Source organism: Morone saxatilis, unplaced genomic scaffold (assembly GCF_004916995.1).
Source record: "Morone saxatilis isolate NCDOM2014 unplaced genomic scaffold, NCSU_SB_2.0 Contig10, whole genome shotgun sequence".
NCBI lineage: Eukaryota > Metazoa > Chordata > Actinopteri > Moronidae > Morone > Morone saxatilis.
The window spans coordinates 2,251,222-2,266,410 of NW_023339652.1; the positions used below are offsets into that span (position 1 = coordinate 2,251,222).

The 15,189-nt window shown below is 39.2% G+C and overlaps 1 protein-coding gene across 1 annotated transcript in view; it reads left to right on the forward strand.

Moving 5' to 3' along the window:
• LOC118336577 (thyrotropin-releasing hormone-degrading ectoenzyme-like) overlaps positions 1-15,189 on the forward strand; it is a 169,430-nt gene that overhangs the window by 102,992 nt on the left and 51,249 nt on the right. The window contains exon 6 of the mRNA XM_035673251.1: positions 11,183-11,296. Within this exon, the coding sequence (XP_035529144.1) occupies positions 11,183-11,296 (114 nt within the window). The remainder of the gene's footprint in view (positions 1-11,182; positions 11,297-15,189) is intronic.

Genomic DNA, 15,189 nt, shown 5'->3' on the forward strand with positions numbered 1-15,189 from the left:
ATGGAGCAGAGTTTGGGAGCGGCTTTTTTCCCCTCCCCTCTCCTCTTGTTTTTCCTGTTTCTTGTACCCACCTTTCAAGTAATTTCCCCACGGGGATTATTAAAGTATTTCTGATTCTGATTCTGATTCTGATGTAGTAGTACATCTTTGCAGATGTAGTAGTACATCTTTGACTTACTTGCATATTTATACATTTCCATACCTGTACACTCATGCAGATTTTTACAGAGACAATAGTCTTTGGCATTCACTACTTCTACATTTATCAGAAGAGGCAGCAAGAAAGAAAACAGTGCCACTTTGTGCATGCTTTGCTATATAATAAATATCCATTAAAAATCAACTAATCTTCTACACAAAATTGAAAAAGGCAACTCTCTGAAAAATAAAATAACAACCATCCAAACTACAAAGTAGGTCTATGTTCAGTTGCAACAGTTAGGCAAAAGGAGTAGGACCATTTTCCTATGTCTCGGATGATTCTGATGGACCTCACTGTGGTTAAACTGGATGTCTTGCTCTAAGGTCAGAGAAACATTTTTCTCTACAGAGGCTTCTTTGTTTGTTGTTGATCATTTTCAGTTTTGAGAATGATCTCTCTACAGAAACTGTTGACACGAGCAGTGTTGCATAGGTTTTTATCATCTTCACTGAGGTCCATGTTTTCCTTCACTGTGTCAAGGATTTCTTGCAGGTCTTTGGAAAGAAAGTTGGACTGAAGGACCGTTAGCTCTGTCCTCAGTTGGTCCCCATCTTCCTCATAGAAAGATGAGGACAGCTTCTTTTGTTTTTAGCTTTTTGAGTTTGGGGTGCTTACACAGTTGGCACGTACTGTTAAGGATTTAAAGGACTGATTGATTCTGTCAGTGGGACTTTCAGTGTTGCCCCTGTTAAATCTCCTGTTAAGCTCTTCAGTCACAGTATCTAGAAACATGTAGTACACACTATTCCTGAACTAAGCCTCCACCAACTCAAACTAATCAATCACCTGAGACGTGATTGAGCTGTGTTGAAACTCACTGGCACTTTCTGTATCCTCTCCTGACCAGGCACTACAGTACATATTGCAAAGTTGAGACTCTCAGCCTTCTCTGATGCACCTCCAAATATTTCTTCAAACCTCTCCTCAAACTTTGTTGTTTGCAATGTGTGATGCACGTCATCAATTATCTTGTATGCTCTGGAGTGGTCCCGGTGTTCCTTCTGCAGAGAAAATCTGATGCTAGAGCCGTGACTAGGAACACTGGAGTGGTGAGGTCGCATTTCTGTGCATCTTAGCATCCCCTTGGGCCAGGTTAGGTGGATCACTTTCACTGATGTCATCAACAAGCTTCATAACAGCTTTCAGAATACTCTAAAGGGATTTCAGTACTCTTTTTAAAAGCCCACCGGGTATCCAACAGCTTCTTGAGCTCCATAACACAGGATGTCGAGGACACAGAGATTGCTGCCATTTTACCATGGCGATTTGGTGAGCCAGTGCAAAAGGTTGAAGAAACAGTGCACTTAGTAGTGCACATATAAGGCCTTCTCATTGTGTCCTCCTTGACCACATATATTCTTCAGTTCTACCCATTCTTCTGTAGAAGGGAGAGTACTGCAATTCCCAGCTCCTGGCCTGTAGTTATATCAACACCTAAATCTCAATGAATCTCTCCTTTATTTACATATAATGAAATAACACTTCTTTGTGCCAAACATCAGAGGTTTCCTCAACAGCATGGAGTACATTTCAGCCACTTTCATTTCACTTTGAATCTCCAGTGCTGCAGTTATGTTATTTTGGCATCTATTAGGCAGTTTCGACACCTTGGGGCTCTGTCTTGGTGGCTTTTGTCATTGTGGGAAAGTTCAAAGAAGTTACGAAGATTGTTACTGTAGTTTCTCTCATCATCACTTCAGAATGCTTGTTCCTTCTTTGGTCTTTGGAAGACATACTGTCAGACCAATTAAGCCAGTCAAGACATCTCTTCTTGTCTTCCTTTTTCACTATCTAACTTCCACTCCCTTTACATCTGATACATCAGATAAAGTGCCTTTTTTTGGGTAATTGGCCCATCTCACCATGCTTGTCATGTTGATATCTGTGAGTGTTGCCTGAAGGGCAGTGTTTCACTTTCCTATGTCATTCCTCCATATCTACTTTTATACTTTTCTTCAGAAACCTTGATTTTGGAATGATTACCCTTCAGCATTGTGGTTGACCAGGGGCCTACACTGCAGCCTTTCTGTAGGAAATCTTGCTCATAGCCTTCTTACCCTGCCTCTATCTCACCCTTGTATCAAAGATCATTGTTTCTATAAAATGACTCTACTCTGGACCTTTTGTCTTCATCTATGATGGGTTCTTCTGTATTGGTGGCAGTACATTTCCCTAATCCCTAGTGTAGTTCAACTAGTTCAGAAATCTGTACCAAGCCTTTTAGTGTGGATCAAACTGGGCTAGGGCTCTGCAGGCAGCCCTTTATCCCCTGGTCCAGATACGGTGAAGTTCTTAGCCCAAATGGTCCACAACTCCATGGCCAGGCTCTTAGTCTCGGTTCAACTCCAGAACTCTGTAACTAAGCTCTTAACCTGGATTTAACTGATTCAAGACTCTGCGGTGAGCCCATTATCCCAGATACAGCTGGTCTGGAACTCTTAAACAGAGTTCAGCTAGGCCAGGCCTCTGAAGTGAACCTCTCAGCCTGGATCCAACTTGTCCAAGATTCTTCAACAATCAAAGTCTAGAACTCTACAGCAGTTCCTTCTAGTCCAGATGCAGCATGGCTTTTATCTTGGGTCCAACTGGTTCACATGTTACTAGTTTTTATCCCAGATTGAAATGGTTCAGAAGCAATGTCTGACTCTGCAGCATAAGCCATTATAAAAAATCAAGTTGCAAACCTTACCAGCATTTGGCTGGTGGCTATTGTTAAATCCCCAACCCAACAGTCGCACAAAGATTAATTATAAGGTTTGAGGCATGAGGTTTGAGAGTTGTTTTGCAACTTTTGTTGGTAGTGATAATTTCAAATTTAGCTAGGGTTTGAGACACTGTGAATTTCTTTATAGTTTCACAGATGTGTAGATATAAAGAGTATTTGTGCCAAATGACAACCAAGACTCATTTCGTGTTGGCTGTCATAGAGCTGTGAAGAGCTCCATCCAAACAGAAAGTGAAAATCAGATTCAGTCCCTCTGCTGAGGAGAGAGGGATGAATATTTATCAGTGAGGGTCAGACAGAGGGAGGAGAGGAAGAGGAGGATGATCAAAGGCACAGATCTGCTTTGTTCTTGGAGAGAGAGACAGAAAGAGAGAGAGACAGAAAGACAGAGAGGTGAAAGAAAGAAAGGATGAAGGTGCTAAAGGTGTTGAAACAGACTGAGAAAAAGGATACATGAGGGTTTGTCTAGTTTTAACTCAGTGCGTCATGGCATAATTAGTTTGAAAATTAAAGTTATTTTGAGCATGCAAGCATCTATAATGTCATTTCTAAAAGTGATCTATTACACTGCTGTGTCACAGTATGGTTTCCCCAACACTGTTTGTTGTCGCTCCAGAACATTCTCCCTGAAGGATCCCTGGAGCAAGGCAGCGGCAATACTGCTGCTACAAATACTGATCTATATGTAACAAGCTGCCACTTCAACTGCATTAAGTGGTTTCTGACCATTGGGGGTTAAAGTAAACAGAAAAGAAACACAGTCCTGATATTTCCCTGGGGTTTTGCCCTACCCTCTGATTGGTGGAGGTTATTGAAGCTGTGGGGAACAAGGTGTGCAGGCACCACTCAGGACTAAGAAAAATACCTCCTGTGTATGTTTTGGGGGCATGAGAGTCACATTTGTTTACAACATTGTGCTAAAGAAGATGCTAGCTTTGAAGATCAATCAAAAATATTGCATATTGAGTTTTCTTTTTGACAGTAGTAATTTACAATACATTTCTGCTTCTTTTCTTAGACTACCATCGTGAGTATGGCCATCATAATAAGCAGGTTCATCCTGATGTGTTGTTAGGTTTATGTAACTGTAGAAAGGGAGGGCTGGAAATAGCCTTCGCACAGCCAGCGGCCCTCACACTGCCATTATCTGCCTTACTTTACACTTTGAACTTCCAGCAGACACAAGGCAACATTAACATTCTGTTTGTTTTCCACCTGATGCATTTAACACCAACGCTGATTTTTCTTTTGAGCTTGTGATATATTTTGTTTGGGGCTCCTCCAACTCCTGAGAAAAACATCTGGGTCTTTCATCTTCCTCAACCAGCTAGTCGTAAACTTTGCTTGGCTGCCATTTGATGTAGAAAAGGTCAAACCTCCAGCAACAGTTGCAGAATAAAAAACAACTTGATGTTTGGTGTTAGACAGGCAGTGTACAGTGAGTGGGTTTGAGAGCACTGCGACTAAACCATAAATAAATGTGCCGTGAAAGCCAAATCTAGGAGCTAAAAAAGGCTAACGAGCTTGAAGCTACAGAGTAGGTGGGCTTCTTCTTCTACTGCTCTGAACAGTCATATTCAGTGAAGTGCTATTTACTTTGGAGTTTTATTTGACCTCAGACCAAACAAACACTGTATGTGCAGCGTTTGAGCTACATTGCGACAATACTCTCCTTAAAGGTCCAGCATGTAACATTTATGTTATGTTTATTTATTTAATGTAATTTAATAATTATTAGCATCTCGTTGTCCAGATTGCCCATGTTCTCTTATTGTATGAGGGAGCTACGTAACATCCGGTTTCTGTTGCAGAGGATGGCAAAAAGTTTAAATATTGTAACTTTGGACGACAATGGTGTTCACCTTAACCGATATTCTCTACCTCCCCAAATTTTACCGTTCTGCTCTCATCCACTATTATAACATCCTTTTTTCTGTCTACCGCTTGCCAGAATCCATGTGAATGTACCATTGGGAGGATCTATTGGCAGAATTGGAGTTTAATATTCATAGGTATGTTTTGATTAGCATATAATCACCTGAATATAACCTGAATACAACTACGGAGGGAGTGGGTCCTCTTCTATGGCCATTTTGAACTGCCATTTTTCAACAAACACTGGCTCTACTGTAGATAGGGCCATTTGCGTTTTAGCGAGTTTCACAGCCACCGTTGTTTCTCCTGTACACTTGGAATGTGAGGATGAGATGAGGGGGTTGTAATCTGCAACTACACCACTAGATGACACTAAGTCTTTAGGATCAGTGATTTTTATAATATATACTAACATTTATTTTGTGAGGTAGCAGAACTACAAAATGAACATATAACCATTATGTCAGGGTGTTCAGTTTTGTACGCAATGACCCATAGAAAAGTACTTCTGGGCCCATGTCACCCTCACCCAAACAAGACGCAAACACTGTATGTATATGTGTGTGTGTTGGTGGTGTTGGAGATAATAGTTTTGTTTCTCGTCAGCATTCATCCATCTGTCTCTGGTATTTTCTTGGCTTTCACTAAATCTCAGCAAGAGCCCTCCCTCCGTCTCTCTGTCTCTCGGTTTTCTGACTCATCATCATTCTTCCTGTTGTCAAACTTTTCTTCCCTAAATCCTCCGCCTCAGCAGTCTTTCGGTTCAGCATCCTTTTTGGCACCCCCCATGCAGTTTACAAACCCCACCCACGATGCACATGTGTAACTGTGGCAACAGCAGAACCATGGCAACCTGAGTCAACTTCCCCTGCAAAAATGGCCGACCCACTGGAGGCTTTTTAAGGTTTTAATGAGGCTGATACAGGATGAGAAATGACAGAGAAGCTAATGAAGACAAGTGGGGAGAAGTGTGCCGTAAAAACTACAGAAGTCGTCATTTTTAATTATTAGAGAAGTAGTAACAACTATAAAGGATTAATTCTCTCTCGTTCAGTCTGTCACTATGAAACTGAAAGTCTCCTCAGTGTAAAATTAATTATATTTTCTATTTGTCAGGAGGCTTGAACAAACTGTACCAGCATGAAACCGATTTGATGAAAACTGAAAACTTACTGACCCACTTCTAACATTAACAGCCAGCAGGATAAAGGGTAAAATCCTTTCAAAGCATGAGAACAAAAATCAAATGTAAACTGTCATGTTTAATGAAAGAGGAGCTTAGCAGCAGTTTGTCTGATGGAAAGAGAAAAAAAAATCAAAGAGCTGAAAACTGATTTTACTGCAGAGTTGAGGCCCATTCTTTGATCAGAATGCTTAATAATTGAACAGAAACCTTTAAGTGAAAAATCTCGCTAAACACATTTTCATCTCCATTCGGATATTTTTATCTGTTTCAAACAAAGAACCACTGACCCTCTGTATTTTAGGCATATTCCCTTCTTTGAATATGTCCAATATGCAGCCGTTTAGCTACATCATATCAGTGGTTTGAGGCATTGTTGTTTGACTTTAGTTATTGTTTTGGAATGACATTCAGCTCGCACCCAATCTTGTAACTCATTGGCTCTCGACTAATGACAATTTAGTGTCTGGGGAAACTGGACAATATTTCTTGACTTCAGGTGTAGCCGATATCGGGAAAACGGATAAGGGAAAACTGGGCTAATTATTTCCTCTGCAGACCGTTTAGCAACTTGATACGCTAGAATGACGAACAACACATTTCAGCTAATCTCTATAAACAGATATCTACATGTGGCTGCAGATAGAGTTATCATCCTCAGACAATAGTTGGTTCCAAGATCGCATCGGCGTGTGTGAGAGAAATACATTTTATCTGTATGAATTGGAAAGTTTTTACAAATGGTAGCAGAGTCTGAAATAATTGTGTCAGGAAATAGGGACTTTAAACACATGTCGTTTTGGGGAACTTGGTGGTATTTTTACTGAGAAAGGGGAGCAGATTTTGGCTAGAATTCTGTGACAATACAAGGATCTCAATTTCTTAGAAAGATCTTAGAAAGGGTCATGTTTTGCTCCATTTCTCTGGGGCTGCAATAAAAATGTTGTGAGGTTGAAAAAGAAAAGTAAATCAGAGAACAAGAGCTGTTCAACTGTGAGTCCAAAGCCCATAATCTCTATACTCCAAGTTTTCTGTTTGTCCAATTCTGGGAGAGATTTTCCAGAAGTTGCAGCTTCAAAATGAAGACGAGGAAATGATCACTGACGTGGTAAAACCAGTCACAGTTTGAACTGTGAACTGTGAGATACCTTTGTTTTAAAAGTTAAAATTAGAGGTTGTAAAATGAGTTCTTGCAGATGAGCAGAACACAGATTGAGCTCTCGGACTTTTCAGATAGGTTTGCAGGTGAAGTAGCAACCTGACACTCCTCATTGTGCCATGAACTGCAGCTCCGCCTCGGGGAGTTGAACCGGTGCCCGTTGAGCCAGGCAGCAGCTGAACAGTCTGCCAGCTCCCACAGGGTGGTCGGTTTGAATCCCTGCCCAGACACACACTCAGACTGCCAGAGAGAAAGTGGAAGGAGTTAGTATTCATGTCCGGGCACGTTCTTCTGCTTCACTGCGTCTGCAGGCTTTATGGACTGGGTGTCCATTCAGGGGGCGATAGTAGACAAAAAGTGAACAGGTTTATAGGGCAGTCTGAGGCGAGGCAAGTTTATTAAGTTATTAAAAGATAAAATGAAATAAGTTTAATGCGTTTGGAGAATACAAATTATAGTGGAATTATACAGTATGATTAGATATATGAGTGAATTCAATTTAAAATTGAATTTAATAAAAGGCAGTGGTAAACAGAAAAGTTGGATTTAAAAGAACCGAGAAGTCAGCAACAAGCTAAAAGGAGAGTGAAGGAAATGTCAATCATATGGGCTGGATGGTAAATATAGACACAATTGTTCGTAATGGTCACAAATATTGTTCATTGATGATATAACTTTATATCATTTAAACTTGTGTTTAATTATTTTAAATGACAGACTTTAGCTGACGTAAGGCTTCTGTTTGTTTTTTTTTGTCCTTTTAATACAAAGTCGCACATATTGGAGCTTTTTAGAGTCCCCCAGCTGTCGTTCTGACTTTAATATTGACGTGAATAGTATATAAAACTTAGAAACTGTTTATAACGCAAACTCTGATATGACATGAATGCAGCATAATTACAAAGAGAGAGAAAAGTAGGGGTATAGTAGGTATATACTTTAAATCAGGGGTCTCACACTGCCGGCCCGGGGACCATTTATTATCATTTTTATTTTTCCAGTTGTTTCACATCAATTTAAACTAGTGCTTCATATACAATTCAAATAAAAACACAATTCAATTTTAAAAAATGCATTTTAATGGAGCTAAATAATGGCCAATAAAGGTCAAAGTTGCCCAGAAATGTATGCAAATGGTCGGCTGTGAACAACAAATGTATAGAAACTGCTGTCTGCGGTATAATCAGAATATTAAGCTTTCTTGTAGTACTTGAGCGTTTATATCGGCCTCCTATGAGATGACAACACCAGCAGTATGCATTTAAAAAATCTACAATTATTACTAATTCATAATGATATTATATTATGTATTAATACAATCTATTTACACTTACACATAATTTGGATTGTATCTATTAATTGATGATTAAAAACTGTGAGGCAGTCTGTAACATCTGTTTCACTAAGAGCTCTTTGAATGAATCATTGATCATCCTTCTGATATAATAATGATTAGTGAGTCATCACAGCTAATGATGGTTTATAGATAGGCTGTAATGTCATGATAGGTCACCAGGGCAGGCTAGAGTGGAGCAGTGTAATAAACTGAAAAACCAGCAAAATGGAAGGTTAGAAAACATCCCAGAGGAGGAAAAGGGTTCTTTAAACTTACAGTACTTTCCTAAGAGTACTTGTTCTTCTCCAAGGCTGTTTTTTCCCAGCTTCTTCCACCTGTCTGCTCTCTGTCCTTCTGCCTCCTTTGTTCTGCCTTCCTTCCAGTTCTTCTGTCCTCCCTCTATTATCTGGCTTAAGCACCTACACAGAGGCATATAGGTACAGGCGCTATGAATAGCCACGGCTGTGCGTAACGGTTGCATGGGATGGCAGCCGCTTTGGTGCTTGTTGGAAAACCTCGCTGATGCAACACGATCGGTGAAATTGCATCCGGCCTTCTCACTGACGGGTCTCGTGAGTGGTGGGCAAGCATTGATCTGCAAACAGATTTCTAAATGTGTTTTCTACATCCGTGTGTAAATGTGCCCAGTTCCACAGTGATTGAAAAAACAAAAGCAGGCAAACATAGTTTTATAAATCTGACAAAAAGAATGCATATTTCTGTCTTTATGAGATTTACGTATCTGGTCCCTGGTCATCCATTTCTGATGCAATGTGGGAGAGCTTGGTTTGCCTTGGTCCAGAGCCTGAATTGGACCAAAAAGGAGCCAGAACCCTAATTCAGCACAACCATAACCACAAAATACACCTAACCAATACTTTTAGTTTTTTCTATCCATTTTCAGCCTTCTCTGCATTAAGCTACTCATGTGTTAACAAAGAGACACAGTTTCTTAGGCAATAATTACCCCCTATGTTCTGCCCTTACTCTGTCTCTGATTGGCCCTGTATCTAGATACATATTGGATCATCTTAGCACACCCCTAAAGGGTACTCATGTGGACGGAAAATCTGAAGTACCTGTACCTGTGAGTACTGGCCCATATCTGTCCAGTAGATCTAAATATACAAAGGCCAGCACTTGTTCTGAGGATAGAGGTTGTTGTCTGCTTTATATGGACAGACTTGTGACTTTGGGCTACATAATTAAACTTGACTTGTTTCAACTGCAGAGGGAAAAAATATCCAAATAGGACTTAAACAACACACACACACACACACACACCACTTTACCATACAGGCTTTGATCAGCTGAGGGACAATTTACTGCAGAAACGCGGCCAAATAATATACACAAACATACACACAGTACTGAGCTGTGAAAACTGCAGAGTGTGATTTTCCTGCAGACGGAGGCTTTAATGGTGGTTTAAAGTGAATTTAGAAGTAAACTTTATTTTAAGATCGTCAGCCATCCACCCCATGCGACTGAAGCTTTAAAGGGAAGATTCAGACTCAGAAACAAAGCTGACAGGGACACACATTTGTTCCCAAACGTTACACCATTTTCATTCAAGCTGTGTTGCCAGGAAACAGCCTGGCTCCTGATGTTTTACTCTTGTGACCATACGTTTCACTATCAGCACAGCTCAGTCCACAGTTTTACGTGCTCCGCCTTTATTAAACCTCACTGGTGTTTTACCCTAAAGAGGCTCCGTGGCACACTGAGAGAACACTCACCGTCCAATCAGGTGGTAGGATGTCCTATAAATGAGTGCTGAAGTCGGTTGCCTTCTGGTGTTGCTGATAAACAAGATCTGCTTCATCGTGTCGGCTCAGAGCAGTTTGGCATCATAAGGCAGAGACCAGGTTGAAGAGGAGCAGGAGTGGATAGTCCCCTCTCTTAGTACCCAAAGCTGGACTCACATTTTGAGTTTTAGCCATGCTAGCAGCTTGGTTCCAGGGGTTGGAATGAATGTCGATGTCGGTTGGTCCAGACTGGAATATCTCAACAACTATTGGATAGATTGCTATGAAACATTCTACAGACATACCTGGTCCCCAGAGGATGAATTCTCATTATTTTGGTGACTTTTCCTCGAGCGCCACCATTTTTGTTTTTGAGGGAAATTGCTCAGCAACTATTGGATGGATTGCTGTGAGAGTTTGTGCAGACATTCATGGCCCCATCAGGATAAATTGTAATCTCTTTGGTGATCCTTTGACTTTTAATCATGCACCATTATCAAGTCACAATTATAATCTTTCCAATACGTTGGTTCACAACTGAATACCTGTAAAACTAAGGAAATTCCCTTTAGGCTCAACTTTACTGTTAAAGCAAATGAAAAAAGCTGTACTGTAAAGAACAAAACAGGCTAAACTAAGACAGTAAACATGGTAAACACTTTCTAAACATCAGCACGTTAGTATTGTCTTTGTAAGCATTTTGATCTTTTATTTTTATTTTTTATGTTTGATTTTAAAGTAATCTTAAAGTATCCCAAACATAGCTGACCACATAATCTCACCCAGTCCTGGACATATTTGACTATGAGAATGCCTTCCTCAGTGTGGAACTCCAAAAGACACCGAACACAGAATTTGCATACAGCAAGTTTTTAAATAATTTTAAATGACATAATTATATGAATCTGACTGAACATCACATCAATTAAATTCTCCTCTGTGTCTGTCTTTCAGTGGTTTGGTGATCTGGTGACTCCGGTCTGGTGGGAGGACGTTTGGTTAAAAGAAGGTTTTGCTCATTTCTTCGAGTATGTCGGCACCGACTTCCTCTTTCCAAAGTGGAACATGGTGAGTAAAAAAAAATTATTCATCTCAGACGAAGAATTCATTGGTTTGCTCAATGCAGCAATGTACTGTGAATGTTTTGCTTTAATTTTATATTTAATTTATTTCTGAGTCAATAGGAGAAAATTCTAGACCCACTTCTTTTTTAAGTCTTACTTGAATGTACTTTAAGCTAAAAACTGGATTTGAACCCAAAATGAGTCATCTCACTTTGAGAGATAGAGTATATAGTGAGTATATAGTAAGTATAACATATTGTGAGTGAATCTTACAGATTTGAATACACTATAACCTTTTAAGTGCAGCTGTATCTTCATCAGCAAATGGAGCTGAGGAAGAGTCAAAGTGAAATAATCAAACATGTAAAATATATGTGGTAACTGCAGAGTTTCTCTCTGATTATTTGATAATAGGAGTCTGATCTTTTATTCAAGACAAACAGGAAGTAAACCTTTCAGCTTCGCATGTTAAAGTGCATTCAGATATTCTGAACCTCCGTCCGTTCACTCATGAAATTGAATTTATTTTTGCCCCTCAGATGGTTTCAGGTGAATCAGAAATTCAGCTCAAGGCTCCAGTCAATCAGATTTTTTTTTTAAACATTTAAAAATCTCCAGACATTATATACAACACAGGTAGAAGACAGAAAACCTGATTTAAAAAGATGAAAATCATCTGTTGAAAGAGATAAAAACAAAAACTGTATTTTTTTTTTCTCTCCATTCAGACTTTAAGGACCTCTCTGTGGGCAGTTTTTATTGGCAGCGGTTGTGCTTTGGCAGAAAATATTTCCCAATATTTCCCACTGTTGACAGTCTGAGGATTATCCACCACTGGGATGCTGTTTGTGAACGCTTTGAGTTACTTAAACAAAATCCTATTCAGCTCCATTGTATTGGTGGTGGTGGCAGAATTAAACTGAAAACCTCACACAAATAAACTGTAGTAGCACAGAGTGGAAAGGGATCATTTATTTCAGGTGATGTCCGAAAATATTCTGCATAGATGATGTTAGGTGGACTTCAAGGCTTGAATTTACATCAAATTCTCCTGGTGGAACATTTGATCAATACTTCCCCACCCTGTCTGTGGCTCTCAATGGTTCCTACTGAAGATGTAAATCTTTAAAGGTTGTATATATGTGATTTAGAACATAAATATAGCAGCAGACAACTATTTAATAAGTAAAGACACAGAGTCACATGGTGTCTCTCTCCCTCTGCCTGTGTTGTATCGCAGCCTCTCTGTAGTTTGTATTCCTAGCCGGTCTGCTCTGACTGCTAACTGCTGTTTTTATCATCTACGTCGGTGAATTAAGGATTTATTTTCACCAAACCAGAGTTGGTGATTGTTGGAAACACTAACAGAGACAGTTTTAATGAGTTTTATTCTGTTTCTGTTCACTTTGAATGAAGTCACGATGATCTGAAGGTAAAATGTTTTTGTCTCTGGAGTAGGAACAGCTGTAATATCTCTGTAGGTATTCTTTCCATAATGAAAAGTTGGTTGACTGAGTGCGAACTGTTGGGTCTCTGTAAATAATGCTTTAAGGAGTTCGGTCTAGACCTGCTCTATCTGAAAAGTGTCCTGAGATAACTTCTGTTATAAATTGGCGTAATACAAATAAAATTGAATTGAAAAATGTAGTCTTCTCGTCGACTAACGGTTTAGTGAACTATTATTATTCATCTGCTTCTACACTTGAAACAGGCTTCAAAGCTTTTAAAATACAGTCCTGACTTGTAAAATGTAATCTATGGAAGCCCATTTCTGCCAATGAAACAGAAAAATAAGATGAAAACATACCTTTATTGCAATTATTGTCATAATTTTGACGTTTTATCTTATAATTTTAACATTTTAATTTAATTTTATCAATCTTCTTTTTCTTATTTTACTGGTGGAAATAGGCTTCCATTATTATCCTTCACATTAAGACAACAACAATAATGATCTAACAGGTACAGCACTCCTCACAACATTTAAATGAAGTATTTCATCAATTATTGCAGTTGAAAGAAAATATATATATATATTTCAAATAATCAAGGCTTTAAGCTTTAAAGCTGGATTGGGGGAGTGATGGACAGAGTCTAATAGCAACATATCAAATATAAAAATAAAGACAGTGAGCGCCTAATGTGGAAAACAAGAGCTTACTGAGTGTGAGCAGGTCAGAGCTTCTGGCTATAAAGAACATTTAAATACACATCTGAAGCAAACTGGAGCGTGACTGTTACACACTGTAATGTACCCCACTTTGTCAGCAGGCCCAGCCTGAGGAGATAAACTGGAAATCAGACACAGTTTCTCACCAGTGGTTGAATAAATATTCAGATCCTTTCCTTAAAGACCTGTGATGTTCCCACACAGATGTTTCCACTTATTCTGGCTGATTGGATGGTTTCTAAGGACCGTGGCGCTCAGTAAGAACAGCCGCCGTCTGTCTGACAAAAACTGTTACTATTAGTTCATTTCAAATATCACTAAAAAATATGATCATCTGTAGCCAATAGCCAAAGGATATAACATTTAGTTTCTAACCTGCACATCAGACAGTACGAACCCCAGAGCAGCGATAATAAAGCTGTGTGTTTGTACAGTAATCAGTGAGCTCAGGTAGCTAGCCATGCTGAATCTTCACACTTACATAAGCACATCACATTTTGTTTTACAGGAAGACACAGTGATTGGATTTTGCTAATTTATTTTTTATCGATTTTGTGGCATACATTGTTAAATATGACTATAATATGTTAGAAAGGCATTTTTATTTTCATCTGGACTCCAAATATAATAGAATATTCTTCATCGGTAATAATTCATCCTTCAGTTTATTGCAAAACCTTTTAAAATCAACACGTCTGGAGATAAATGGTTTTAGGGTATAAAAGTAACTAAAGCTGTAAAGTATTGAGTTGTATAAAATATTAAGCATTAGTAAAGGACAAGTAGTCAAGTAAGTCAATTTGTAATTGAGTAAATATACTTCCACTGCTGCTGTATGTATGTTTGCTGTATGTTTGCTGTATGTACAGTATGTTTGTCCCCTGTGTATTTAGGCTCCACTGGAATTTCCCTCCAAGCACAATAAAGATTTATTGAGTTGAATATGTTGCTCAGACATACGTTCACACACACAGACGTTTTCCTCTGCAGGTATACGGTAGACAGAGATAAATTACCATGCTAACGCGTAGCTTCTCCTCCCTGTCCCCACTGAGGATGCAGCCGGCTGCGTGAATAGAGTCCATAAAGCAGAGAATGAGGAGGGATTACATTCTACCTAATAGTTCACAGATTATTCTGTTATAAATTGAATATAGGGCAGACTAACAGAGCCTCTAGTATTCTAAATACATATTTATAAAGCTGAATGAGTGTTGGGATTTGCTCGACCACGTACACTTTAACTGCATTAGCTTCCTCCCAGTGAGGGAGAGAGAGAGGAAGCTCTGGCAGACATGACCTTATTGCGGTGGCAAAGACTCAACAAATGAATTTCCTCTTTTGTCACATTCAAAATTCATCGCCTTTGTGCAGCAGGAAAAAAATATATAGTTTATCATCATTTCAGGTCATGATCTGAATTCAGCGCGCGAGGGATCAAGTTGAGTCCACTTAGACTAACACATGTACATATGTACACTCATAGATCATTTCCCTTCGTTTATGTAGAGAGGAACATGCAAGACTGTCTGAGTGTACAGAGCAAAGGTGAATAATACAGTTTACAGTTGTGGAAGATATACTCTGAGCCTGTTTTAAATCTGGTATTATCACTGTGCACTGTATTAAAATATGGACTCAAGTACAATTACTCCCATAAAATATGACGTTTTACATGAAAGTACAAATAAAAATTGCCATTATAGACTTCCGGTTGAGCAACCATG